This window comes from Eulemur rufifrons, chromosome 17 (genome assembly GCF_041146395.1).
Source record: "Eulemur rufifrons isolate Redbay chromosome 17, OSU_ERuf_1, whole genome shotgun sequence".
Lineage (NCBI taxonomy): Eukaryota > Metazoa > Chordata > Mammalia > Primates > Lemuridae > Eulemur > Eulemur rufifrons.
In genome coordinates this window covers 50,073,102-50,100,738 of record NC_090999.1, presented here as the reverse complement: position 1 = coordinate 50,100,738, position 27,637 = coordinate 50,073,102, and the positions used below count along the sequence as shown (strand labels likewise).

At 38.8% G+C, this 27,637-nt stretch overlaps 1 protein-coding gene and 1 pseudogene across 2 annotated transcripts in view; one reads left to right on the top strand and one right to left on the bottom strand.

Moving 5' to 3' along the window:
- IQGAP2 (IQ motif containing GTPase activating protein 2) overlaps positions 1-27,637 on the bottom strand; it is a 278,338-nt gene that overhangs the window by 55,966 nt on the left and 194,735 nt on the right. Inside the window, exons 14-17 of one of the 2 annotated variants that reach the window (XM_069492248.1) lie at positions 20,818-20,908; positions 16,356-16,523; positions 11,400-11,542; positions 7,465-7,635 (exon numbers count right to left, since the gene is read on the bottom strand). In XM_069492248.1, coding sequence (XP_069348349.1) covers positions 7,465-7,635; positions 11,400-11,542; positions 16,356-16,523; positions 20,818-20,908 — 573 coding nt within the window. The remainder of the gene's footprint in view (positions 1-7,464; positions 7,636-11,399; positions 11,543-16,355; positions 16,524-20,817; positions 20,909-27,637) is intronic. The other variant, XM_069492249.1, reaches the window with a different exon arrangement.
- Positions 22,177-23,229, top strand: LOC138398369 (high mobility group protein B1 pseudogene; annotated as a pseudogene).

Here is a 27,637-nt window from a genome sequence, read left to right as displayed (position 1 = left end):
CATCTCTGTCATCTCTGTGTTGGAATCCAGTAATTGTTTTTTTAAATTGAAGTTGTGATTTTCTTGGTTCTTGGCATGAGTGATTGTTGTGATTGCAACATCCAAACAATCCGTGTGACTGAAACTTGGACAATTTGGATATTATGGCATGCTGGATCTTACTTAACCCTACTGTTTTAGGTGACTTTCCTTGACACTGTTAGCAAGGGAAGCGGGGGTGCTGCCTCGTTACTGGCAGGTGAGAGCAGGAGTCTCCGTTCTCCCCTCGGCTTCTATTAACATTACAGTGAGGAAGGCATCTGCATTACTGCTGGGTGGGAGTGAGAACTCCAGCTACCCTCTTTTGATACCACCCTGACTGGGAGGGTAGGAGCACCTCCTTATTACTTCCCACATAGCTTCCATTGACCAAGTGAGGGGAGACACCTCATTAGCACTGGGTGGCGTAAAAGTCCTGCCTCTCCACCATGGCTCCTTTACTACCACCCCAGCAGGGACAGGAAGGGTTGCCATGCTATTGCTCCTAAGGTACGAGGGTCCCTATTCTACAGGTATCTGGGTGCCTTTTGACAGTTCAAAAGGATGGATGTCCAGGCTCTCTGACTCAGCCTTTGCTGCCAGGGGAGGTCATAGTTTTTCTGTGGTGTTTGACTAGAGTAAAGCAGTTACTGTCTAAATGTTATTCTCTCTTGCCAGACTGTTCCCTTTTTGGCCCTTTGGCTACAGAGTGCAGGCTTTTGTTGGAGATTTCTTAGCCTGCATGCATTGGCATTTCTGGGTTGCCAATGCCTTCAGCTTCAAGTCTGGAATATACGAGGCAAAAAGAAAACCCAAGAACTCACCACCATGTCATTCCTTGGGTCCCAAGATTACCTAGTCAGTCTGCCTTTCTTTTCTCTACCTTTCAGACTACTATGTTTGTTTATATGTAATATTAGGGGGTTTTAGTTGTACTTAGATGGAAGAATAGAGAAAAGTACATATACTCCATTTCCCCAGAAGTAGAAACCAGGCTCAAATAATTTTTAAGTCCCCAAAGTTTTATAGTTTTCTATATTAAGGCTGTATGAATTTATTCTTTGACAAAATCTAAAATTATTTAAAAAAATCAGAACTGTAAAAAGCAGTTACAACTCAAGAGGATCAATTAAAAAATTATTAGAACTGAGAGTTCATCCAATTATATAAAATTAATATAAAATTGATAAATGTTCTATATGCCAAAAATAAACAGAATAAAGATGTTATTCACAATAGTAAAAAAAATTTAAATACATAGGAATAAACAAGAAATGTAAAGGTTTCCTTATAGAGATCTTTCACCTTCTTGGTTAAGTATATTACTAGATATTTTATATATTTTCATAGCTATTACAAATGGAAGTGCCTTCTTGATTTGGTTCTGAGCTAGAACAATATTGGTGTATAGAAACACTATTCATTTCTGTATATTAATTTTGTATCCTGAAACTTTACTAAATTCATTTATCAAATGTAAGAGTTTTTTGGAAGGGTCTTCAGGATTCTTTAGGTATAAGATCATATCATCAGCACACAGGGATAATTTGACCTCTTCCTTTCCAATTTGGATGCTTTTTATTTTGTTCTCTTGCCTGACTGCTCTGGCAAGGACTTCTAGTCCTATGTTGAATAAGAGCAGGGAAAATGGGTATATCCTTGTCTTATTCCAGTTCTTAGAGGGAATGTTTTCAACTTTTCCCTGTTAAGCATGATGTTGGCCATGGGTTTGTTGTATATGGCCTTTATTTTGAGGTACGTTTTTTCTATGCCTAGATTGCTGAGGGTTTTTCATAAAATCATGAATTTTATCATTTTTTTCTGCATCTATTGAGATGATCATAAAGTTTTTGTTCTTAATTCTGTTTATGTGATGTATAACATTTATTGATTTGCATATGTTGAACAATCCTTGCATCCCCAGTATAAAACCCACCTGAAACAGTGGATGACACAAATGGGAAAACATCCCATGTTCATAAATTGGGAGAATACCGTTAAAATGACCATATCACCCAAAGCAATCTACAGGTTCAATGCAATCCCTGTCAAAATACCAATGTCATTTTTCACAGAATTAGAAAAATTAATTCTGAAGTTCATATGGAACCAAAAAAAGCCTGAAAAGCCAAAGCAATCCTAAGCAAAAATAGCAAAGCTGGAGGCATCACATTACCTGACTTAAAATTATGCTATTAATACAGGGCTATAGTAACCAAAACAGCATGGTACTGGCATAAAAGTAGACACATAGATCATTGGAACAGAATAGAGAAGCCAGAAATAAAGCACATACTTATAGGCAACTGATCTTTGACGAAGTGGACAAGACCATACACTGGAGAAAGGACACCCTTTTCAATAAATGGTACTGGGAAAACTGGATTGCCGTATACAGCAGAATGAAACTGGACCTCTATCTCTTACTATACACAAACATCAACTCAAGATGGATCAAAGACTTGAGTTTAAGATCTGAAACTATAAAAATACTAGAATAAAACCTAGGGAAAACTCTTCTGGACATTGGTCTAGGTAAAGAATTCATGACTAACACCTCAAAAGCACAGAAAAACAAAAATAGACAAATGAGACTTTTAAACTAAAAGGCTTCTGCACAACAAAAGAAATAATCAACAGCGTGAACAATCTGTGGAATGGGAGAAAATATTTATAAATTATTCATCTGAAAGTGGATTAATATCGAGAATTTATAAGGAACTCAAACAACACAGCAATAAAAACCCCAAAATAATCCCATTAAAAAGTGGGCTAAGAACATGACTAGACATTTTTCAAAAGACAAATGGCCAAAAAGCATATGAAAAAATGTTCAACATCACTAATCAGAGAAGTGGTAGTTAAAACTACAATGAGATATCATCTTACACCAATCAGGATGGCTTTTATTAACAAGACAAAAAATAAGAGATATTGGTGAGGATGCAGAGAAAAGGGAATGCTTATACGCTGTTGGTGGGAATGTAAATTAGTACAACCTCTATGGTAAACAGGATGGAGATTTCTCAGCTAACAAAACTACCATGCAATACAGCAATCTCACTACAGGGTTATCTACCCAAAGGAAAAGAAATCATTATATCAAAAAGATACCTGCTCTTTTTTTTCACAGCTCTACTCACAATAGCAAAGATATAGAATCAATCTAAGTGTCCATCAATAGAGGACTGGATAAAGAGTATGTGATATATATTTACAATGGAATGCTACTCAGCCATAAAAAAGAAATCATGTCTTTTGCAGCAACATGTGTGGAACCATTATCTTAAGTGAAACAACTCAGAAACAGAAAGATAAATACCACACGTTCTCACTTATAAGTGGGAGCTACATAATGTGTACATGTGCAAGCAGAGCATGGAATGATGAACAATGGAGGCTCAGAGGGGTAGGGGGAATGGATGAGGGGAGGTTGCTTGGTGCGTACAACGTTCATTGCTCCAGTGATGGATGCACTGAAGGTCCTGACAGCACCTCAATGCAATATATTAACATAGCAAAATTGCACTTGTACCCCATAAATATATATAAATAAATAATAAAGTTAATCATAAACAAAAGTGGAAGACACATCAGGGGTACATGTGCACAGAGAAAAGGCCATGTGAAGACACAGCAAGAAAGTGGCTATGTATAAGCCAAGGAGAACCACACCTACTGAAACCTTGATCTTGGACTTCGAGCCTCCAGAATGGTAAGAAGTAAATTTTTGTTGTTTCAGTCTGTAGTATTTTGTTACGATAGCCCTAGTGGACTAATATAAGCTGGACAGAGAGTCTTTCTAGAGGTAAAACTTCTAGAAGAGCCAGAAGGCACAGGCTGTCTGCAGTTGAGAGAATACTTCTAATTTAATAAGCAAACAAACATAGTCATAGGCCAAGGGTGTGTGTGATGTGGGCTTCTTACCTATAAGTGCTTAGCATACAGTACCTAGAACAGAGTAAACACTACTTCCTCAATTTTAAGTTAAGCATTTTTTTTCATTTCTGAAACAAGATATACATACACACAACCAATAAATATAATTCCCCTTAAACATACCAATACAAAGGAATAAAATTATAATACTATACTTTGGGACAGATTAATAAAGAGATATTAATGTCAGAACTGTAAAGTTATTTATTATAGAGATGCCAATCTCCTCAAAAAAACTAAAACTTCAATGCAACTGTTAAAAAAAATCAGGAATTGGTCTAGATAGAATTTTATCAAATGCTTTTGCACTAACTATTGAGATGAGAAAGTTTTCCTCCTTTAAGCTCTTATGGTGATAAGGAATTGCTCAGGAAGATAAATTATTCAGAAGTTTAAAACTGGAATAATCTTAACAGTGCTTCTCAAACTTTAACATGAATATAAAATCATCTGAGGATCTTGTCAAAAGGCAGATTAAGATTCAGTAGGTCTAGGGGAGGTATTCAGATTTTTGTACTTCTAACAAGCTTCTAGGAAATGACAGAGTTGAGTATGAGGCACACACTTTAAGGAATAAAGATAAATAACCCAAAAGGATTTTTAATTGACAGCGTGACATTTGTAAGAGGATGAGAGAAATTGCTCTGTGAGGTCATCAACAATTGTTCACAAAAAGTGGCCCAACAGCACAAGAGAGGCCAGGGGACGTGAACTCTAATTGCAGGTCACTGGGATTCCATGGCAATGTGACCTGTAACATACTTATGATGGATTTTAATGGATCATATACTTTGGTGGGTAACACCATTTTAAAGCACAGAAGTGCAATTGTGTGAATGTTTATTATACATTCCTTGGTCCATTACTGAAAGGCAAAACAAGATATTGGAATTAAATCAAGTTCTCTTTCTGCTCTTCTAGAATTATCTAAACTCCAGAAACACCATTAATCTCTATTAACTCAGATGCACAAACATTCTGAATAAGTAACCTGTCATAGTAACAGATTATCTAATAGTGAACAATTTTTGCGTTGGTGAAATGACCTCCACTTGTCCATTCTCTTTTAATGTACCAATATTTACCCTGAGATTTTTAACTGTTATTGAGCATGTAAGAGCCACATACCGGGAAAAGGCTGTTATGAAATTATCCCATTCAATCCTCACAACCCTACACTGAAATGGGCTTTATAACTTTCAGATGAGAGAGTGTGTTTTTAATCATTTCTTCTTTCTCTCAGCTCTTGTGATCTTTCTCAAGCTCTCCATGTTTGTTTTAATTATTTCCAGAGTCTGTTTTACATTCTGCAGTCATAAATTCATTTACAGTTATTACTCTTCTTCTCCTTAGTTGTAAGCTGTCTTTTCAGTTTATTCTCTTGTTTCTATAGGTCTACATCTTATTAAATTCCTCACAAGTATAAAGCAGTTTCAGTATAAAGTTTTCTTCTGTCTTCTGGAAGAGTATGCCTAGATTTTTACTCCATTTACATTTTACAAGTTACATTCCTTTTTCTGTTTTTGATACACATTTTGTTTGTTTGTTTATGAGATTTTTTCCTACTCACTCAGGCAATTTTATCAGCGTCTTCTAACAGCTCAAAAATGTGACTATGTGGATTCTCTTTGACTTCCTTCCATGTTGACCTGGGCACCTTCTGATTAATTACATAAGCAGTTGGGACAGAGGGTTGAATGTTGATTACACACATTGTCTGCATCACTATTCCGACCCTAGGCAGGTGACTGAGGGCGAGAAGGGTAGTATACCTGGGTTATGCATGGCTGGCCTTGGCCTAGGAGCTTTGTCTCTTTATTTCTCTATTTGTTAGACTACCATATCTGGGACCAACTCAGCCAGTTAGGAATCTTGAGCTGTTCTATGTAGGGGAACATCTCAGACATCAGAACATTTCCCTAATTCAGGGTAAACTAGCCACTCTGTTGACAAATGAGACTGGCATGATTTCCTTCAGTTCATGGTCTTTTGGTTTTATGGGTCAGCAGGTTTCTGTTCATTGTGTATTCATTTCTGGTCCGCATCTGTGAAGTAGACCTACCTGTAGATCTCATAACCTCCTTGTTAGAAAACTGTCAGAAGAGTGGGGGAAAAAAAGCATGGTGGGATAATTTCATAGTTTCATGGCTTCTTCTTCAATCCTGCTGCCTTTGCTGAGGTGGAAGAAAAAGGATCCAAATGATTATTCCCGTCCTTCCCCAGCCCCAGATTCTAGTATCAGAAGGAGTCTACACTGGTGGGCTCTTCAGTATGTCTTCCAAATGCAACACTGCACTGAGCCTCGAGATCAGAGAGTGTGGGGCTTGGTCCAAATTGTATCCCATTGGCTGACACTTTGAATTTGGTGCAAAATTAGAGCTGTAACGTCAGTGCAGATGATTCTATTTTTAGGCTTTTGTTCACTTCCTGTATTTTGCCTACAATTTGTTTAAAGGAATAAACTGGAAAACTCATTGGCTCACCTAGAAAAATCCTTTTGAGTGTCAGGTTTGTAGTAGAAATTTCTTTTAAAAAATTTATCCTTTCTGCCTTGCTAATATCTTACTCTCTGAGCAAATTCAAACATTTGAGCACCTAGCACATGCAAGACTCAAGACGACAAATGTTAGTAAAACTCATTTTCTTCCCTGGACATTACAGATAGGTGGGGAAAGCAGATGAGTTCACTAGTGACCACAAAAGAGAAGCTGTTCAACAGAAAATCTTTCCATTTAGGAAATATCATAGTTATCAGCCAAAGTAAAATCCCATCAAACTCTGCCAGTCAATGACAGTATCACTTTGGACACATCAAAAAAGACAAACACGCAGGCTTTTGGAAGCCAGAGTGGTGGTTGGTAGAGGGTCCTGGGGGATAGAGAGAAGCAACATCTAAATCTGGCAAGTTCTTCCCCTGCCAACCAGAAAGTTCAGACAAGTCATACAGGCTTAAGAATAACTTAAAATAAAAAGTTTGCGAATGAGGGTTTCTCCTGCAGGCCTAAATGAAGAAAGAAAGATTATGGAAGGGAGAAGAAAGATATTCTTGGAGATGCTAAATGTGTTTATTTCATTAGTTCTTCTGTTCTTTCAGGCTAGAAGAGCACGGAAACTCATATGCCACTCAATATCCACTAACCACTAAAAAACCAGATCACAAAGCCTTTCAGTCAGGAAGGAAGGAACACATGGAGATCCAGCTTCTTAGAGAAACGAGCCTTCGATTCTGAAGTGTCCCTTGGGCTCCAACTAGGTTGGCGGCAGGTGGATTGGTACAAGCACACAGTGCTCCCGAACACTTTCCAGAAGACAACAGGTTAAAAGTCATTCCTCATCAAGACACTGCCCGTCTTAAAGCCTTAGTGAAACAGAGGACAGGGCACTGATCGAGTAAAACTCTGCAGTCAGATTTATGAGAATGCTGGTAGTTGAGTGTCCTATCATCAGATAAAACATTTTCAGGGGCTATGACAGTTTTCTGTAAGCAGTGGTAGGTGATTCACATACCTGTATTTTGACCACATTGTCTTCTTGTCCATACAAAAATGATTTCCTAGCTTCAAACTCTTCCATAAGGACGTGTCCTGAGCTTGTGCCTCGAAAGCAAAGCAGCAAATCTTCTGAAGCAGACCACATCTTCTCACGCATGTAACCTAGCGTGACTTCCTCAATAACATCCTGGCAAGAGATATTTCTTATGGTTACACTTCACACATCAGGTGAAAGGAGCACATAAAATAGCTTCTGGATAGTTTATCTTTTAGAAAATGATATGGATATCTCTTTTTGGCTTGGTTTAAAAACAGATTTAACCAGAGCCAAGGGATGAACTGGCTTAGTTTCTTTCTAGCGACATGATTTTGGAATCCTCTGAGCTCGGTGCTGAGCTGGTACGTGTACGTGGCTGAACGGTCCCAGGATTTGAGGCGGAGAGGTATGGATGATGCTGGCAAGGACTAGGCATGAGGCTCGAACTCCACAGAATGAACAAAGGGATAAGGATGGTTACCGTAAAAACACGCATCACCTCCTCACTCCGTCGAGCTGCCGGGGAAAAGGCAGCAGTGCCTATGAGGTCCTCAGGCTTCCCTTCCCCCCTTTATTCCTCAGGCCAGAGCAGGCAGACCCCCCAACGAGCTGGGGGAGAACTCACAATGATGCTCTGGGATAAAACAAAATGCTTGGGGCAGAAGGAAAGGCAGTGGGAGAGGAAAGGCAAGTGCGATCGAGGGCAGGCGGGAAATTCAGAGGAATGAGAACAAAGAGAGAAGGGGGTCATGAGAAGGTTTTATGTGGGTTATGAACTGAGTTTCCTTTTTTGGTCATTGAGAGATGCTAGCAAAGACTGGACTCACTTCAGCTGATGACTCTTATCCAGTGCGACTGGGATCAACAGTTGGTTAAACAGTAAAAGTGAAATCACATAAAAGATGCATATCATCTTTAAGAGAGGGCACATATGTGTGCGTTCATTGAATAAAATCAGTAACTTCAGGTTGTTTAGAAGAAATACAATTTTTTTTTCTTTTACAGTGTTAGACCTGCCACTGTTTAATTATCTTAACACACTGATACTCAATATAACAAAAAGTTACACCTGGGGCATCTTTGGATGCCACATGAGCAATTTTTGATTCCAAATTTCAACTCTTGATGCTGCTTCTTTAAAGTTTGATACGTCTTTTCAATCATGGGGTATGACTTTTTTAGTAGGTCCATAATTTCAACTTTTAAAAAATTAGCACTAACAATTGATTGCTACAATGTCATTTCCTTAAAAAGTATAATAACTTTGAATGTCTGAAATTAGTTAATGAACAAGGTTCTTCACTATCTTCTTGTGGTCAAGAATTTTTGGTAGCATTGTCAAACTCAGGCCACATTTTTCCTCTAAGTTTTAGTAAATACTGTATTGGTGATTCTGTCCACAATACTGCAACAATGTGGTATCTTTGATGTTGTTGACTTTTAGTGAGTTTATAAGATCTGTATTTGTGTGTTCTATTTTTTTCCAAAACAGAACTCAATTATCAGCATTTTCTCTATAAACATACTAAAATGCCTAGATTCACCAGCAATTTTCTTATCTTTTGGGTCCAACTTTTGATCTTAAGTCCAAAGCAGTCTTGGTGAGCATTCCTTCAAGAGTATTTCCCCCTTGGGAAGCATTACTCACTTTTTAAAGGAATCGTGTATCTGTGTTAGAATAAACCTATTCCTTAAGCCTCCAGCTGGTGCTATTAATTTGAGAGCAATGGGCACTCAGAGACACTTGTGGCCGTGTCAAAAACAATGTGAAAAGTGGACAAGATACAAAACTAGAAATTGGAGCACTGGGAATAAACCTCTGTTCATTGATGAAATCTGTACAAATTGTAGAATTGCTTCACCCACTTTGTGCCTCAGTTTCCCATCTATAACAATGTAAGATGAGAACATTTGCTCTACTTCTACTTAGAGACTGATTTAGGGATCAAAAGGATGTAAAAGTGCATTAGAAAGTGAAACTATACAAGCATGGGGTACTGGGCTTTTTGATTTCAGAAGACCTTATTTGCAGCGCTACACATACTTCAGGTAGTTAGAAAGATTACTTTTGACCATAACTTATTTCAGAAGTTTCACATTCCTCTGACTTGACTGCCATTTTTTCATGGCTCTCCACCAACCTCAGACAAAGCAAGGAACCACCTCGCACAGAGGGCCACGCTGGCCTTACTACCTGCTTATGGCTAAGTCTCCTTTTGTTTCAGGAAATCTATACCAAGCATCTAGTTCCTTATTTCTGTGTAAGAACATAAATACTCCGATCTGATAAAGCCATGATCAGAGAGGTCCATATATTGTCAAAACGCTCCTCTCATTTCTCTTTGCAGGGAGGGAGAACTAAAAAATGGATGAAATTAAGTGATCTGGAACTGAAACTGAAAGGAGCTCTTTGGCCTTACGTTTTCTTATACCTTTTCTATTAAGTTATCTTTTTGGTTTTTTTTTTTTTTTTTTTTAAATACGTAGCCCGTGGAGACTATACATATAAAAATGGAATATTTGGGAAGGAATTAGGACTGAAATGGACAAGGCACATAGGAGGATATTAGTAGGTGCCCTAAGACTTAAGCCAGTTTTGTATATAATGAGAAAAAGCATTTGAGCAACAGATTCTAATGCAGACTCTTCTAAATGGGTTTCTTCTTCCTATATTTAACATATTACATGTTCTAACAGCCAATAACTATTCTGTATATGTTAACGAACACATTGCTTCTTTGCTCCTAACAAGCAGCTCAGATAGGGACTGTTTATATAGTTCAGTTAAAAAGGAATGGGAGGAGGGATTTTTCTTTCTTTCTTTCTTTCTTTCTTTTTTTTAAGACAGAATCTGGCTCTGTTACCCTGGTTAGAGTACAGTGGTGTCATCATAGCTCACTTAGAACTTCAAACTCCCGGGCTCAAATGATCCTCCCACCTCAGTCTCCCAAAATGCCAGGATTATAGGCTCCTGCTGCCATGCCAAGCTAATTTTTCTATTTTTTGTAGAGACAGGGTCTCGCTCTTGCTCAGGCTGGTCTTGAACTCCTGAGCTCAAGCAATCCTCCTGCCTTGGCCTCTAGAGTGCTAGGATTACAGGTGTGAGCCACCATGCCGAGCTGATAAATTGCTTTTGATAAGTAAAATGTGGTAAATGAAAGCTTTCAAATATGTGTCAAGGATAAGTTAAAAAGGATCTTTACTGCTTAAATATTCTGATTTACTGTTTAACTCTTGGTTAGTACAATATATGGAAATATGGCTAATTTTTATGTCAGTTAATCAAAAGCCAAGTATAAAATACACTTAGTTGTGTTATTGGCACTTACATTTGGACATAGGTTCATCCAGAATTCCAGAAATTATGTTAAGCAATGAAACTATGCTAAGAAGATCATCTTAGAAGAAGCAAACATTTGTTTACCCATCCTGTTCTTTGCCCAACTCTGTCCTTTGCTCCTGAAGTCACCCTGGAGATGGCTAGGGTCAGCTGGGGCAGAGATGCCCCCTCCAGTATTTTGTAGGAAAAAAATTTTGGTTTGAAAGGTTAAGTTGTAGGCTGAGGGGGCAGGGAATAATACATTTTGAATACTGACAACCAAGGACTTGTCACTAACTGAGCTTAACCATGTCAAGGAAATCTTGAAGCTTGATTTCTTAGGATAATTATCATCCCAAATAAACTGCAAAAGATTTCTTCTCCCTGCTCTATTTGGTTTTGTTATGCCAATATGGGAAAAATTCTAAGAGTTAGAAACAATGCATCCACATTCCACTGCAGTTCATGAAGACTTTATTCCATATCCAGCCTTCAAATAGATCAATTAGTTCATCATTTCAATGATTCAAAAACAGAAAACCAATCCCACATATCTTTATACAATACTATTTTCCAACCAACACTAACCTCCTACCTTAATTTCTTTTTCCGTGAGCCATGATTCCTTACGGAAGTACGATTCAGGCAGGACCCAGGAGCTCTCTTTTGAATCAACGTTGTAATAGTAGTCATATTTCTCCTGCAGGGTGAGTTTGAGCCATGAACCTTCACTAGATACTAAAGAAAAAAGTTTGTTAAATTCTACAGAGAAGCAGTGAATCCTTAAACAGTAGTGTAGTTTCTTCAATATGTAAAATAACTGCCTAAATATGTTTTTTACCAAACATTCAGATGACCTAAGTTAAAGCCATTAGAAATGATCTGCTAAGATGGAACAAATTCAATGTATTCAATGGCAGATCTCTGCTAAGCCAAAGAAAAGGAAGAAAGACAAATGTCTAATGCTGGTTCTGAATCTCAAATCTTTCATGAGGATGGTAAGAGTCAAAAAACAGCCAAAGAGAAGGAAAAGCTACAAGGAATATATGTAGACATCTGCCACTGAACACATGGTCTCCTCTGTCTACATGTAGTGTTGCCTACATGTGTTGTCTACATGTGGTGTATAACCACGTAGACAAAGGAGATCAATGAGCAAAATCCCATTTGCTTAGAAAATCTTCTAGCAATTTCTCCAATAAGGAGCGACCCACAAGGACTGTGGCTCATATTTAAGAAGGACCAATGATCTGCATTAAATCAAAGCAGAGGTGACTCACCTTTGGAGATGACTTTAACCAAAGTACAAAATGTCATATGCACAACACAAAGGTCAACTAAACTAGGGAAAAAGAAAATTCCTGGTCCCTCTGACTCATCTTACTCTATGCAACCACACAAACTAGGAAAAACAAATATTGACAGGATTTGTGTATGTGTGTCAGGGGCAGTGTTAGAAAACCCGTGTCTGGCATGGCTTAAATTGGCCAAGAAGTACATTTCCTTCTCACGAATCCATGAACTACGCTTCATATTTAGAAATCTTTTTATTTTGTCGAATGGTCAGGATTCCTGTCCCAGACCAGACAGCTAAAAACAAAAAAGTTTTTAAAGTTCTAATGTAGACTAAGCCAAGTCAGCTGCTACCAAGTAAGCATTAGACTTACTGCCTTTATAGGTAAATCAAAGGTCAAGTAAATGTCTTCATAGAATCTTGAAATGAATTCAAATAACTGAACAGAGGTAATATTAAGGCCCTTAAATACGTATTGATTTCTTTTGGTTTTTTTTTTGTTTTTTTGAGACAGAGTCTCACTCTGTTGCCCAGGCTAGAGTGAGTGCCGTGGCATCAGCCTGGCTCACAGCAACCTCAAACTCCTGGGCTTAAGGGATCCTACTGCCTCAGCCTCCCGAGTAGCTGGGACTACAGGCATGCGCTGCCATGCCTGGCTAATTTTTTCTATATATATTTTTTAGTTGGCCAGATAATTTCTTTCTATTTTTAGTAGAGACGGGGTCTTGCTCTTGCTCGAAATCCTGACCTCAAGCGATCCACCCGCCTCGGCCTCCCAGAGTGCTAGGAGTACAGGCGTGAGCCACCGCGCCCGGCCTCCTTTTGGTTTAAATGTTCTACTTGGGAATGTCCAGGCAGAGAGACTTATCTCTTTTCCAATGGGCAGACAAGGTGTTCATCTGTTTAGAAACACTGGTGTACTAGAACATGCAATGTAAATAGAACATCAAGTTAGGATGTTCACAAGTAATTGTTATATTTTCAATCACCAATAGCTGTCAGATTCATAAATGCTTTCAGAAGAATAATCATCCTTCTCAAGGCAACTCTCTCAATGGGAAGGAACGAAGGCAAGCAAAACTGGTGAAAATGTTCCCCCCATCACTTGACCTGAAGGGTAAAAACGCTGGTTAAAAGCCAAGCACGCTGGCGTCAGGAGGCTCTACTTGGGTTGCAATGTGACTGGGTAATAGGGAAGGACAATTCCTATCACTTTCATATCTAGTTTGAATTTATAGTGAGGTCAGAGGCTGAGCAGAGCTGTTTTTCAGCACAGAATCCAAATATTTTTTCCAAGAAATGTAGTTGGTTTGTTAATTTTAGGAAAAAAGACTAATCACAGGCCTTTAAGTAAAACACAAAAGAGGAAGATTCCAGTTAGTTAAGAGGTAGTGAACATTCTAAAAGGAGGCATACTTTCTAGATGCCTTCTAGACAAAATTATACCTATATATACGGCTAAACTGAGTTAAAAGGCTGAGTAATTCACCTAGCAGTGGACACTTCAGTTTGGGAAAGAACAGACATCCTAGAACCAGAGGTGAGAGAGAGAAGAATAAATCATCCTGTGCACTTCCCAAAACAATGTTCATAGCTCTATCTGGGGGTGAAAGTCGTTAATTGCCCAGAAAGCTTCTCTTCTTTCTAGAACAAGGGTCAGCAAACTTCTTCTTTAAAGGGCCAGAGAGTAAATATTTTCAGCTTTGTGGGCTACAGGCCTCTGAAATAACTACTCATCTCTACTACTGCAGAATAAAAGCAGCCAGAGACCATACTAAATTAATGAGTGTGGCTGGATTTCAGCGAAACTTTACTTAGAAAAATAGGTGGCAGGCCAGGTGTGGTGGCTCATGCCTGTAATCCCAGTGCTTTGGGAGGCTGAGGTGGAAGTATTGCTTGAGGCCAGGAGTTGGAGACCAGCCTGGGCAACATAGCAAGACCCTGTCTCTACAAAAACATAAGAAAATTTAGCTGGGCGAGGTGGGACACGCTTTTTTAGTCCCAGCTACTTGGGAGGCTGAGGCAGGAGGATCGCTTGAGCCCAGGAGTTCGAGGTTACAGTGATCTGTGATTGAGCCACTGTACACCAGTTTGGGTGACAGAGCGAGATTCTGTCTGTAATTTAAAAAAAAAAAAGTGGCAGCACAAGGAATTTACTAAAAACTATTAGCATAAATGAGATCAGCAAGGTTACAGGATACAAAATCAATATACAAAAATTAACTGTACAAAAGGATATGTCCATCCAAAAACTTGGACATGTTTATAGCAGTATCATTCAGAGTAGCCAAAAGTGGGAGAGGAAGGAGAATACAAATCCCATCAATTGATGAGTAGATAAACAAAGTGTGGCATAGCCGCACAATACAATATAATCAGCCACAAAAAGGAATGAAGAAAAAGGAATGACACATGCTACATGGATGAACTCTGAAAACATGCTAAGCAAAAGACGACAGACACAAAAGGCTACACATTGTATGATTTCATTTAGATGAAATGTAACAGAATAGGCGAAAACCATACAGACAGAAAGTAGATTAGTGGTTGCCTGGGGCTGAAGGTTAGGTGGCAGGGAATGACTGCTAACAGGAACAGGGTTTTGTTTTGGTGTGATGGAAATGCTCTGGAAGTAACTGGAGGTATCGGATGTACAACTATGAGAATATACTAACAGCCTCTGAACAGCATACCTTAAAAGGGTGAATTTCATGGCATGTGAATTATATTTCAATAAAAAATCAATTATTATACACCATACACTAGCAAGAAACAATCCCAAAATGTAATTAAGAAAAAAATATTTACAATAGCACAAAAATGATAAAATACTTAGGAATAAATTAAAAGAAATACAAACCTTTTACACTGAAAACTATAAAGCAACGTTGAAAGAATTTTAAAAAGACCTAATTAAAAGGAAAGACACCCATGTGTATGAATCAGAAGATAATATTATGAAAATGGCAATCCTCCTCAAATTGATCTATACGTTCAACACAATTCCTAACAAAATCCTAGCTGCTTTCTTTTTTCCTCTAGAAGATTGAATCTAAAGTACCTCCTAGGTTTCTGAATTGGATCCCTGGGAATATTCTGACTCCAGTTACCGAAACATGGCACATGGGAAGAAAAATAGGCCAATTTAAGAGACAGAAGATAAATCAAGTTTGGCCCAGGATGATGGATTTGCAATTGTGATGGCTCATCTAGGAACTCAACCCTGGCATTAACATAGTTGTGCAATTCTTTCCAAATGAAGGGTGAGGCAGAGATATTACACTAATTCCTGACAAAGAGATCGGAATGGAACAGAGAAGGGCTCACGGGTGACCAGATGCCAAGTGAGAGAGTGGTCATCTCATTAACAGAACATTTGCTGAGTTGGATGGTATAATCTCCAAGCTGCAAATATGTTAGACTTAAAAGTAAGTACATGGAGTACTACAAGACAAACTTCCAGTTGAACTAAAGTTTTTTGGAAGATCCACCTCTAAGGCTCTATACTATCACAGTAGTTTCTTTAAGATGAATATAGTATTATTTAATGACTTACAATGCAATGCACATAAACACCAGTCTAGAAGTTGAGAGATACCTTGATCCTTGATACTAGGACATAGTAGGTGCTTAATAAAAATCTACGAAATGAATGATGGGTTAAAATTCATTGTCCTTGGGGCTGTCATTTTCTCCCTCTGGGGAAATCTCAATGTCAGTTTCCAGATCTGAAGACTGCGTATTAAGCTGCATGATTTCAAAGATACTTTCCAGCGCTGACATTCTATGATCTGCCATTGGACTGAGTGGGCACAACTATTTGCCAGCTGATCCCTTGCAGACCGGTTCACTGTACTTTATTTCACATATTCAAAATCACTCTTTACTCCTACTTAATACTGTGCAATCATATATCATTCACCTCACAAAGGATTAAGTGAGAGAAATATTACTGTAAAAATTTGCTTATATCACTGGAAGAATGGATCAGCAAACACGACACATATAAGGCAAAGCCTCCTCAAATACCATATTACCTCAATTCTATGATGCCACCCATGTATTGTCACTGAATCCATCACTAATTCAAGAAAGAAAGAAAGAAGGATCTAAAAAAATTTCCTTTGCCATAGATAAAAAAAAATTCAGAAATGTTCACTTGGAAGCAATAGTTGCCTTAAAATTAAGAAACTATATTACCACAGAAACCATCATATTTAAAATATTTAGTTTGCGCTAAGTAACGGAAAAACTTACCTCCTCCAGTTTTGAGCGCTTTTGCCTTCTCAAGGGCTTCATAGTACCTGTCAGCACATTCAGGGATTATGTCATTTGCATTATAAGCAGAAGACTTCAATATAGACAAAATATCGCTTGATTTTTTTCCCTCCAAACACTGATTAACGTCAACGATCAGCGTAACACCTGGGTAATAAGAAAAAAATGTTTATCGTTAATGGTTATCTTTTATTTCAAAGGCATGTAGATATATAATTCAAACATTAAGAACGCATTAGTATTCAACGTTTTAATGTACCACATAGGCCTGAGCCAATAACCAACTCATCTATCTGTTTAGATAGATTTGCCCTTAACAAATGTTCTAGAAGGGCACAGCTGGAGTGCCCATGTGTAATGGAGTCCAGAAACTTGACTCTGAAACCAATTTAGACCTAACAAGTATTTTATTCCATTGCAAATATCTGCCTAGCCCCATGAACAAAACCATATTAAACTCTTGGTTGCCTAAAGAAAGTTAACTTAGTGAATTCTTTTTTATCCCTTTAGTTCCAGGTAAGAATGTTGTGGCCCAACCAACGGAACTACTGTTTTCACAACCCATAAATATAGTGAGTTAGAAATGTAGAACAAAAAACAAACAAACAAAAACCAATCAAAGGAAGAAGCCAGGTTAAAATGATTCCTTGATGAAAAAAGATCTTAATGAAAAGAGGGGAGAGATGGATATTTTTTTCTTACACACACAAACTCTACAAGTGCTAAATGACATTGCTGTGCTCAAACTATGTTCACGTGTGCACAGCACTATGGGGGCTGAAGAGGCAAGATAAACAGCTCGACTTGCAGCAACCTGGAGCCAAAGCTGTGCAAACCTGGAGGGTCACATAAAGACTAAAGGAGAGCTTCTCTAGCACACTCCAATGGTGGCTGAACAAAAGGTACACCAGTACGTTCTTGTGGTTACAGAGAGGAGGAAAATGGGCGAACCATGCTCCTTTCCTCTTCTCCAGGATGGAGAAAGATGGAGTACTAGCATTTGAGAAGTCCGTGGTCTGAGAGAAGCAGAAGGAACAAGTAAACGACGAAGAATTCTCATGTGAATTACATGTGATAGCTTCATCTAACGCAATAAAATGCTATTTTCCTCAAAAGATGATACTAGAAAAGGCACGCATTTCTTGCATAAATTAATATAATTGAGTATTGATGTGCAAGGAGCTGGTCCACAGGCCAATTCCCAGATAACTGAGGCTAATTCCTTATGTACCAGTTCTCATCTTAATAGAACCATTTTCAATAAAACTCTAAAACATGCCTTAACAGTTGTTATCTTGCTCTTCATTTTACCCACAGTCTCTGGTACACAGTAGGTACTTAATGGCTGCTAAGAGCTGCCAGAAGAGTCCTTCTTGTCATTAAAATTGTACTGTGCTATAATATAATGAGTGGTACTTTTGAGGACTACAGAGGTGTTTGGGCTTATTTTCTTTACCTTAAATGGCCTCTAACTCCTATGCTTTTTAGCTTTTCCCTCTTTCTTTGTTGTCAACTATCACTTCTTACCGATATGTGTGTGCCTGCCTATGGCAGCCTAACACTTTCCACTTTGTGATTTGTGGTTTCTGATGTCCTCTGAGTCAGGAAGAGAGAAAACCAAAGATATTATAACAGAGTCAAGCCTAAGAATCAACAGGCTCAAACTGTATGTCTGAGGGTCTCCAGCAAGTAGACCAGCCCCAATGTACAAGCTATGGGACATATGCTTGGATTGTTTTTCTTAATCTGTGGGTTGTAGTTAAGTTCCAGATAGTTGAAGATGTTAAATAAATGATCTCCAGAAAGTCAGGTATGTTTCTGCTAAGGAACAAATTAAAAAATCTCCCATAAATCTCCCAAGAGATCCAAAAAATGTTTGCTTTTTATCTTAAGACATAGGCCAGCAGGCTGTCTTAAGGCATGGATCTGTAGTGCAGGCAATACAACCTCCAATAGGGCAAAAATTGGTTTTTGTGGGGTGCGAATGAAAAAAATCTTTATGCATAAGGCATAGAACTACATATGGTACATAAACAGGTACACACTATATCTGTGGCATTAAAATTTCATGGTAAGGAGTAATTAGGCAAAAAAAAGTCTAAAAAGATTCTGTAGGGTGCAATAATGAAAAAAAGGTTGTGAAACATTGCTCTAAGGAGTCAAAAATAGAGGCAAACCTACTTCAAGCAAGCAAGATAGTCCAGTGAAAGTCAACCTTAGGTCAAAATGAAGGAGACTTCAGTTACTCTGCCCTTCTAAATCTTGTTTGTGGTAAAATATATGGGCCAACACATTTACTCTTATCAAATAATCTAGGAGTATGTTTGATGCTTATAGCATGTGACCAGAATCTGTTTCAAGTCTTCATGTAAAGGATAAGGAAAGCTTTTAGAAGTAAGATTAAATTCCGGTTGAAAACCCAGAAAATTCTTGATATCAGAATACAGATGGATTGAACTTCAGAAAATTTTTGTTGTTGGTATGTATCAGTGAAGAAAGTATATCAACTTTTCTGAGGGACAGGACAGAGGGAGAAGATGGGATTTTAGATGGGCAAGCATAGGGTACAAAATCACACGTTTGAGAAAACCTCTCACTTATGTAGTCAATAGAGCCATGAGTCTTCAATGCGAAAAACACAGTCAACATTTGCAGGCCAAATGTAAGAAGAACAATGAATAAAAGGAATAAAATAACTTCTACACCTGTTTGATGTTTAACAGAAAAATCATAACCATTTTAGGCTATTTGGATATCTATCTTACAATCTAATTTCTTAAAAGTGTCTCTTCAGACTATGGTTGCCTTCAGTTTTATATTTAAATCTCTTACCTACACACTTCAACTTTATTACTTTTTTCCTGAGGGAGTAGAGTGCTAGAAAGGAAAGACTTCAAAGTTCCTAAGGGTATAAAAGTTCAGGTTTGAGAAATAGACATATTTTTCAGAGCTAAGGAAATAAAAACCAGATGTTTCTCACAGATGTTTCCAAAGTTAAAAGCACATCTGTGGAATAATACTAAGGCATCTTAAGAGCACTCTAATCTGATACAATAGAAGAAATTCTAATTATGCCATGAGTTGGCAGGTTAATGAACTATACTTTTAGGAATCTTACTTTAATCTATGTAGGGTATTCATAATATGGAGAATGTTAGTATACCAATTTAGAAGCTATTTCACATCATCGGGTGCATTTTCATATTATTCCTCCTTAAAAATAGGGGGTTAAGATAAAATAAAAATTTTCATCATTTGAACCAATGTGGGGATTCTGCTAGTTGCTGATTATGCCTATTCTAATTATGCACTATGGAACTGGGGAAGTAACTACAGGGTGGGTTTGGGGACCCACTGTGAGACGGACCCAAGCTAAAACTGCATTGATCACCTGACCTTCACAAGCCCCTACTCTGACTAGTGGACCACAGTCTAATAGTTAGGGTCTCCTGGAATTACTGTCAGTTCAGAGCCACTGCTCAGGAACCCCTGAAAAGTCTGATTATGTCCTTTTCCCCAAGCACAGTCACCCTGGTAAAAGGCCACAGGTTCCTCTGGGAGAGTCTGGAAGATTAACAGTATAAATTTCTGGTGGTGTGGCAGGGTCCCTCCTCGAGGGGACTGGCCTCCCCTTCATTCGAGGGGTTCTGGGTTTATAAACTGGCTTCAGTCTGGGAATTGACTGAGGGACCGTGACTCTTTGTTTTGATGATTCAAGTTAGAATTCTGTTCACTTGTTCTAGAACTCTTCTACTTGTATAGATTAAGTAGGAATTGAGTAGATTACCAGTCTGTTTCACTTCTAGGAGTGCCATGATCAATTAGCCAACTCCGTAGGTCTCTGTGAGTCAGGCTATCCCAATTACTGCTCCTTACAGTAACCACACTCACTCACCTTAGTGACTAAGTGCTGACACCTGGCCCCTGTCATCCGGCCTTATAAATTCCGGATTTGCCATCTTCTTTAGTTTAGTGAGCCAATTCCTTAAAATATCTATACACGCTCTCCCTCTATATGTAAATGTATGTATGTGTGTGTATCTACCTACCTATGGACAGACAGATCTATCCTATTGATTCTGTTTCTCTGGCAAACCCTGACCAATAACAATGAGGAGCACAGAAAGGAAAATGGACATTTATTAAGGAAAAATGGGCTAGTTTTCCAAGGAACAAGAGAAAAAAGAATTTGATTCAATCATAAAATTTGAGAGCTTGGAAAGCATTTTTGGCTTTCAGGATTTTGTTCAGCAACACTGTCAAATTTTGTTGGAGATAGCATCTAATCACTGAAAATAGAGCAATCAACTGATTTTTACCAAGAACTAAAACTTGGTAAGAGAGTCCAAATCTTTCCAGAAGTTAAAAATTAAATGACTTCAGCCACATACCCAAATACAAGCAAAGCAAGTTTCATGAACAAAAGGTGCCACGTGCTTACCTTGTATTGCTCTGTCCTTGTCCTCGTTGGCCTCATTGATGGCTTGCTGTATCTCATCCAGCCAAAGAACTTTAGAAACACTCTCAGGATCCTGTCAACAACGTCATAGGATAAAAGAACAGTGAATGATGAGAAAACAGGATTAATAACTGCTTTTCAGGAGCCATTTCAGTGTAATTTCCACAAATTCTTAATAATCAATTACCAAGCATTGCCTTATACTGTACAAGAAACAGACTTCAAATCTGACCACTTTTCCCTTCTTCCCAGCCCACTGTCATCTCCCAACAGACAAGCTGCTCAGTCTCCCTTTGTGCTTTTGCTGCTTCCAAATTTGTTCTCTATTGAGAATCAGATGCTCTCTTCAAAATGGACATCTCATTACACCACTCTTCTGCTTACACTCCCCTAAAAGCTTCCACTGCACAAACTCGTTTCTCCTGGACTGTGCAGCTCTAATGACGTGTCCCTGCCTACTACCCCTCTGGCTTCACCTCACACCCTCCACTTCCCCATTCCCTGTCGGAACTTCACAGCAGCCTCCTCCAGACCATAACACTCTACCCTGCCTGCATGGCTACTGTCCTTTCATTATCATTCAGGCCTCAACTCAAATGCTACATCTTCCAAAAAGTCTTTCCTGGCTACCCTAGTCAAATGTTTTCCCCCAGTCACTCAATAACCTTGGTTCCCAAACTACGTTCCAAGGGGTGCTCCACAGTACCGTGGGATATTTTAAACTTGGATTTATCAGATACAGAGACAAAAATAAACACACGGTGGTTGCCCTCAAGGAGCTAACAACCTAGTTAAGAGACAGACAGATGTGTCAAGGAAATTATAATACAATGTGATCAGGGCAGTATTAGCTATAGATACATGATCCAGAAACAGGTAAGAAAGGATTAACCTTTGGCAAGGCATTGAGTTGCAGGCGGAGAAAAGACTAAGTAGTTAAGCACAGCTTCAGAAAGGAAGTGAGAGCAGCAATGAAAACATACTGCATTATCTTTACTATTTTACCTGTGAGTTGATGCTGATGATACTGCTATAAATGCAGTGCTGGCTGGCATACATTAAATGGGACTTCCAGGTAGCAACTGTGTTTTGTAAATACTTGTCCAATATTGCAACTGTTAACAGTAGAAATATTTTCGGGGAAGATGTGACATTCCATTTAAAAAATGGGAACATTCTACCTATACGTAGGAATGGAGGACTGGTGTGTTGCAAATCCTACATCAAGACTGCGGTGAGCCACTGTGCCACTGTAGCACGCTGAGCTCCACAGAGACAGCGCCAGGGCAAGTGAGAGCCGGTGGGCGCTGGGCGACTCTGTGCCTCGCTGAGGACAAATAACTAAACACGGGCAAAGGAGATCCTGAGAAGCCGAGAGGCAAAACGTCATCATACATAGTCTTTGTGCAAATTTGCCAGGAGGAGCACAAGCAGCACCCAGATGCTTCAGTCAACTGCTCAGTTTTCTAAGAAGTACTCAGAGAGGTGGAAGACCATGTCTGCCAAGGAGAAAGGAAAGTCTGAAGATACGGCAAAGGCGGACAAGGCCCGTTATAAAAGAGAAATGAGGCCGGGCGCGGTGGCTCACGCCTGTAATCCTAGCACTCTGGGAGGCCGAGGCGGGTGGATCGCTCAAGGTCAGGAGTTCGAGACCAGCCTGAGCAAGAGCGAGACCCCGTCTCTACTAAAATAAAAAGAAATTACATGGACAACTAAAATATATATATAAAAAAAAAATTAGCCGGGCATGGTGGCGCGTGCCTGTAGTCCCAGCTACTCGGGAGGCTGACGCAATAGGATCGCTTGAGCCCAGGAGTTTGAGGTTGCTGTGAGCTAGGCTGATGCCACGGCACTCACTCTAGCCCGGGCAACAAAGTGAGACTCTGTCTCAAAAAAAAAAAAAAAAAAAAAAAAAAAAAGAGAAATGAAAACCTATGTCCTTCCTAAAGCAGAAACAAAAAAGAAGTTCAAGCATCCCAATGCATCCCAGAGGCCTCCGGCAGCCTTTTTCTTGTTCTGTTCTGAGTATCACCTAAAATCAAAGGAGAACATCATGGCCTCTCCACTGGTGACGTTGCGGAGAAACTGGGAGAGATGTGGAATGACACTGCTGCAGGTGACAAGCAGCCTTCTGAAAAGGCGGCTGCAAAGCTGAAGGAAAAGTATGAAAAGGATTTTGCTGCATATCGAGCTGCAGGAAAGCCTGATGCAGCAAAAAAGGGAGTTGTCAAGGCCGAAAAAAGCAAGAAAAAGAGAGAAGATGAGGAAGATGAAGAGGAGGAAAAGGGGGAACAAGATGGAGAAGACGATGAATAAGTTGGTTTTAGCACAGTTTTTTTTCTTGTCTGAAAAGCATTTAATCCCCCTGTACACAACTCGCTCCTTTTAAAGAAAAAGGAAGACTGAAATGTAAGACTGTGTAAGATTTATTTTTAAACCATACAGTGTCTTTTTGTGTATAGTTAACACACTACCGAATGTGTCTTTAGCTAGCCCTGTCCTGGTGGTATTTTCGACAGCCACTAACCTTGCCCAGTACGGTACGGGGGCTGTAAATTGACATGGACATTTAAAGCAGTTCTTGGTGCACAGCACAAATATATGGGGATGGTAGTTTTTTCATCTTCAGTTGTCTCTGATGTAGCTTATATGAAATAATTGTTATTCTGTTAACTGAATACCACTCTGTACTTGCAAAAAAAAAAAAAAAAAAGTTGCAGCTGTTTTGTTGACATTCTGAATGCTTCTAAGTAAATGCAATTTTTTTTTTTTTTTTATCAGAAAACATAAAAAAGACTGTGGTGAATGAAAGGACTCCAACACTGGAGCCTAGAGAAGCAACTCCATCATTTAGGACTCAGGACGGGTGGGGGCAGGAAGGAACAGTAACAAGTCTCCAGCCCCTTTGGCGGGCTTCCAACCCTACTTCCCTCAGAGGCTAACCTGAGAGGATGCACGTGGAAAGGGCTCTGAAAATGGGACAAAGTATCTGTTATTTCAGCCTGCAACGTCTGGGCCAAAGGCACCCTCTGAGGAAGGCTTGGACTTGCTTCCACCATCATCTCTAGCTCCATGGCAGGCCACGTGGGAACCACCAGCTATCAGTAAGGTTTTCCATTTCTTTCAAGAATGGATGGGGGAGGTTCAAACAGGAAGCAAGATGGAAAGGGGAAGACCAGAAGAGGAAGAGAGAGACAGGGAAGCAGGAACTCTTTTTCCTCTATTTCCAAGCCCTAAGAGAACTCAGTACACCCAGGTATAGGCTAAAAACTAAGCTCCATAAACGTTCATTTGTATCTGTCTCAGTTTTTCTGAAGGGTATTTGTGCCTTCCTTTATGAATGATCACCATAGAAGATGCACCACACAGACTTTTACTGAGAAGGCGGTTACAATCTCACTTCAAAGCTTAAAAGTAATCCAATCATGTATTGATGGGCATTTGGGTTGTTTCCACATCTTTGCTATTGTGAATTGTGCTACTATAAACATTCGGGTACATGTGTCTTTGTTACAGAATGACCTTTTTTCCTTTGGGTATATGCCCAATAATGGGATTGCTGGATCAAATGGCAGGTCTACTTGAATCTGTTTAAGATATCTCCATAATGCTTTCCACAGGGGTTGCACTAGTTTGCAGTCCCACCAGCAGTGTATGAGTGTTCCTGTCTCTCCACATCCACACCAACATGTGTTGTTTTGGGATTTTTTGATAAAGGCCATTCTCACTGGGGTTAAGTGATATCTCATTGTAGTTTTGATTTGCATTTCTCTGATGATTAGGGATGTTGAGCATTTTTTCATATGTTTGTTAGCCATTCTTATATCTTCTTTTGAGAAATTTCTATTCATGTCATTTGCCCACTTTTTGATAGGGTTGTTTGATTTTTTTCTTGCTGATTTTCCTGAGTTCTAAATAGATTCTTGTTATCAGTCCTTTATCTGATGTGTAGTATGCAAAAATTTTTTCCCATTCTGTAGGTGGTCTGTTTATGCTTGTGACTGTTTCTTTGGCTGTGCAGAAGCTTTTTAATTTAATCATGTCCCATTCATTTATTTTTGTTGCTGCTGTGATTGCCTTAGGGGTCTTCTTCATAAATTCTTTGTCTAGGCCAATGTCTGTAAGTCTTTCCTACATTTTCTTCTAGAATTCTGATTGTATCATGCCTAAGGTTAAGTCTGTTATCCATCGTGATTTGATTTTTGTGAGAGGTGAAAGCTGTGGGTCCTGTTTCAGTCTTCTGCAAGTGGCTAACCAATTTTCCCAGCACCATTTATTGAATAGGGATTCTTGTCCCCAGAGTATATTCTTTCCTGTTTTGTCAAAAATTAGGTGATTATATGAGGATGGTTCTATATTTGGATTTTCTGTTGTGTTCCACTGGTCTGTGTCCCTGTACTTGTGCCAGTACCAGGCTGTTTTAAGAACCACAGCCTTGTAGTATAGTTTGAGGTCTGGCAAATTAATACCTCCCATTTTTTTTTTTTTGTTGCTTAAAATTGCTTTTGCTATATGGGGTCTTCTCTGATTCCATACAAAGTGTATAATTATTTTCTCTACGTCTGTGAAGAATGATGTTGGTAATTTAATAGGGATTGCATTGAATCTGTAGATCACTTTGGGTATTACTCAGCTATAAGAAATAATGAAGATACGACATTTCTATGGTTCTCCTGGAGAGAGTTGGAACCCATTATATTAAGTGAAGTATCCCAAGAATGGAAAAACAAGCATCACATGTACTCACAAGAAAATTGGTTTCTTTGATCATCACCTAAATACACATCTGGGAACGACACCAATCGGATATCAGACTGAGGTGCGGGGTGGGGGGAGGGGATGGGGGTATGCCTACACAATGAGTGCATTGTGCACCGTTTGGGGAATGGTCACGCTTGAAGGTGCTGACTCGGGAAGGGGGTGTGGGGAAGGGAGGGATATATACCTACATGATGGGTGCAACGAGCGCTGTCTGGGGAACAGACACGCCTGGAGCTTTGACTTGGGGGGAAAGGCGGTACATGGGCAACGTACGTAACCTGCAATTATGTATCCCCCATAATAATAAGATGAAATAAATAAAAAATAAAAATAAAAAAATAAAACAAAGTAACTAAAAAAAAAAAGGCTTAAAAGTATTTGTCTTATAAGCCAAACTAAAGAGAGATTTTGCAAATCAATGAATTTAAGTCAGGGCGTTTAGACCATGACACATTGAAGTAGAGACTGCTAAAGTTAAAGATAAAACTGAGAATGAAAATCAAATCCTACCCAAGTAAAGTCTCCTATTTCAACTGTTCACAGAAAATTGAGAATAAATAATTCTCTATTTACAGGACGGCCACATCTCTACCACAGCTAAGCAGCCAGGTTCAACATAAGAACTACAAATGAATGAAATGACTAGAATCTAGGCCATGTGCAAATCAAGTGATAAATTCCTGCATTTAGATGACTTGTAGAAAAGTTTTAATTAAACAAGAAATACCTTCAATATTCTGTCGGTTTTTGTTATTATTTATACTATATAATAGCATTCTATCTTCGTTTGCGTAACCACGTATTATGTAGTTGAAGTAGTAAACACTGACCTTTGATTGTGAAATTCTTGGTCTGATGATATTTAATCAAGGATGTGAAAAGTTCCCGCAGATTAATTCCTTCCTAGTTTATCCCTCAGCCCGTGGGTGTTGTGAAATTCACTGCGTTTCATAGGCAGCAAGATGTTGGGTTGTTCTAGTTTAATCTTAGGTTTTGTTAATTATAGAAAAAAATCTGTTACAATGAAGTTTTTTGTTTTACTATGTATTAAATCATATGCTCCAGAATATAATTCACAAAAGCTTATATGTTGCACAATGTGAGTGTACTTAACACTACTCAACTGAACACTTAATGGTTAAGATGGTAAATTTTATGTAATGTATATTTTATCACAATTAAAAAAAATCTTATTCAGACCTACTCACCAACACTCATGGAACAAAGGGAGTCCTTTGCATTTCAATATCGCATTATGATTTCAGTTTAATCAAATAGTGTTGTTTGGGAGGGTTTGCCAGTTATCTGACTCTATGGTTACCGAATGGCTCAAAACACATTAAGCTATGGCAAAAAACAAACAAACAAAAATCCCAACCCCCTCAAATCCACCCCCCAAAACAAATCTAAAACCAAGTTCTGGCCAGGCACTCACTGATGACAAAAATCAGACCCACGTGACACCAATGGAGAATTTTCAAAGTAATCAAGCACTCAAACAATTTTAGCTTATTAAAAAATGTTTGCTTTCCTTAATTTATAATTATATAATATGTTTAAGAATTAAGATTTGAAATAGCTGGGAGGATAAAGGAAAGGATAATTTTTGACAGCTCCATTATTAAGTAGAAATTACACTTTGGAACTGCATTTTAAAAATGAGTTAAAAATGAGATATGGGACAGATTCAAAACCATTAATAACTGCTACTCGGCATCTGTATACTTTCTGCCATTCTGCAAAGGCACATAAATTTACTGGGTTGAATCACAGCATCTGTGCAGAACAGATTGCTAGGGGCGGGTAAGAGTTAAATAACTTTCTCAGAGGTAACGTAACACGCTCAGAGGCTTGGCCTGAGTCACGCACACTGAAACATCGAGCGGTCACATCTTTCCCTGCAGAGGACTGGGGCGTGTTTCCTGCCTGCACAGCACAGGATGGCATACTTCTACCGACAGAGCGAGGCTCTCATTTGCTGCTAACACATGGAATTGGGGTGAATCTGTGCTCCGTGATTTTACACATTTGATAACATTTG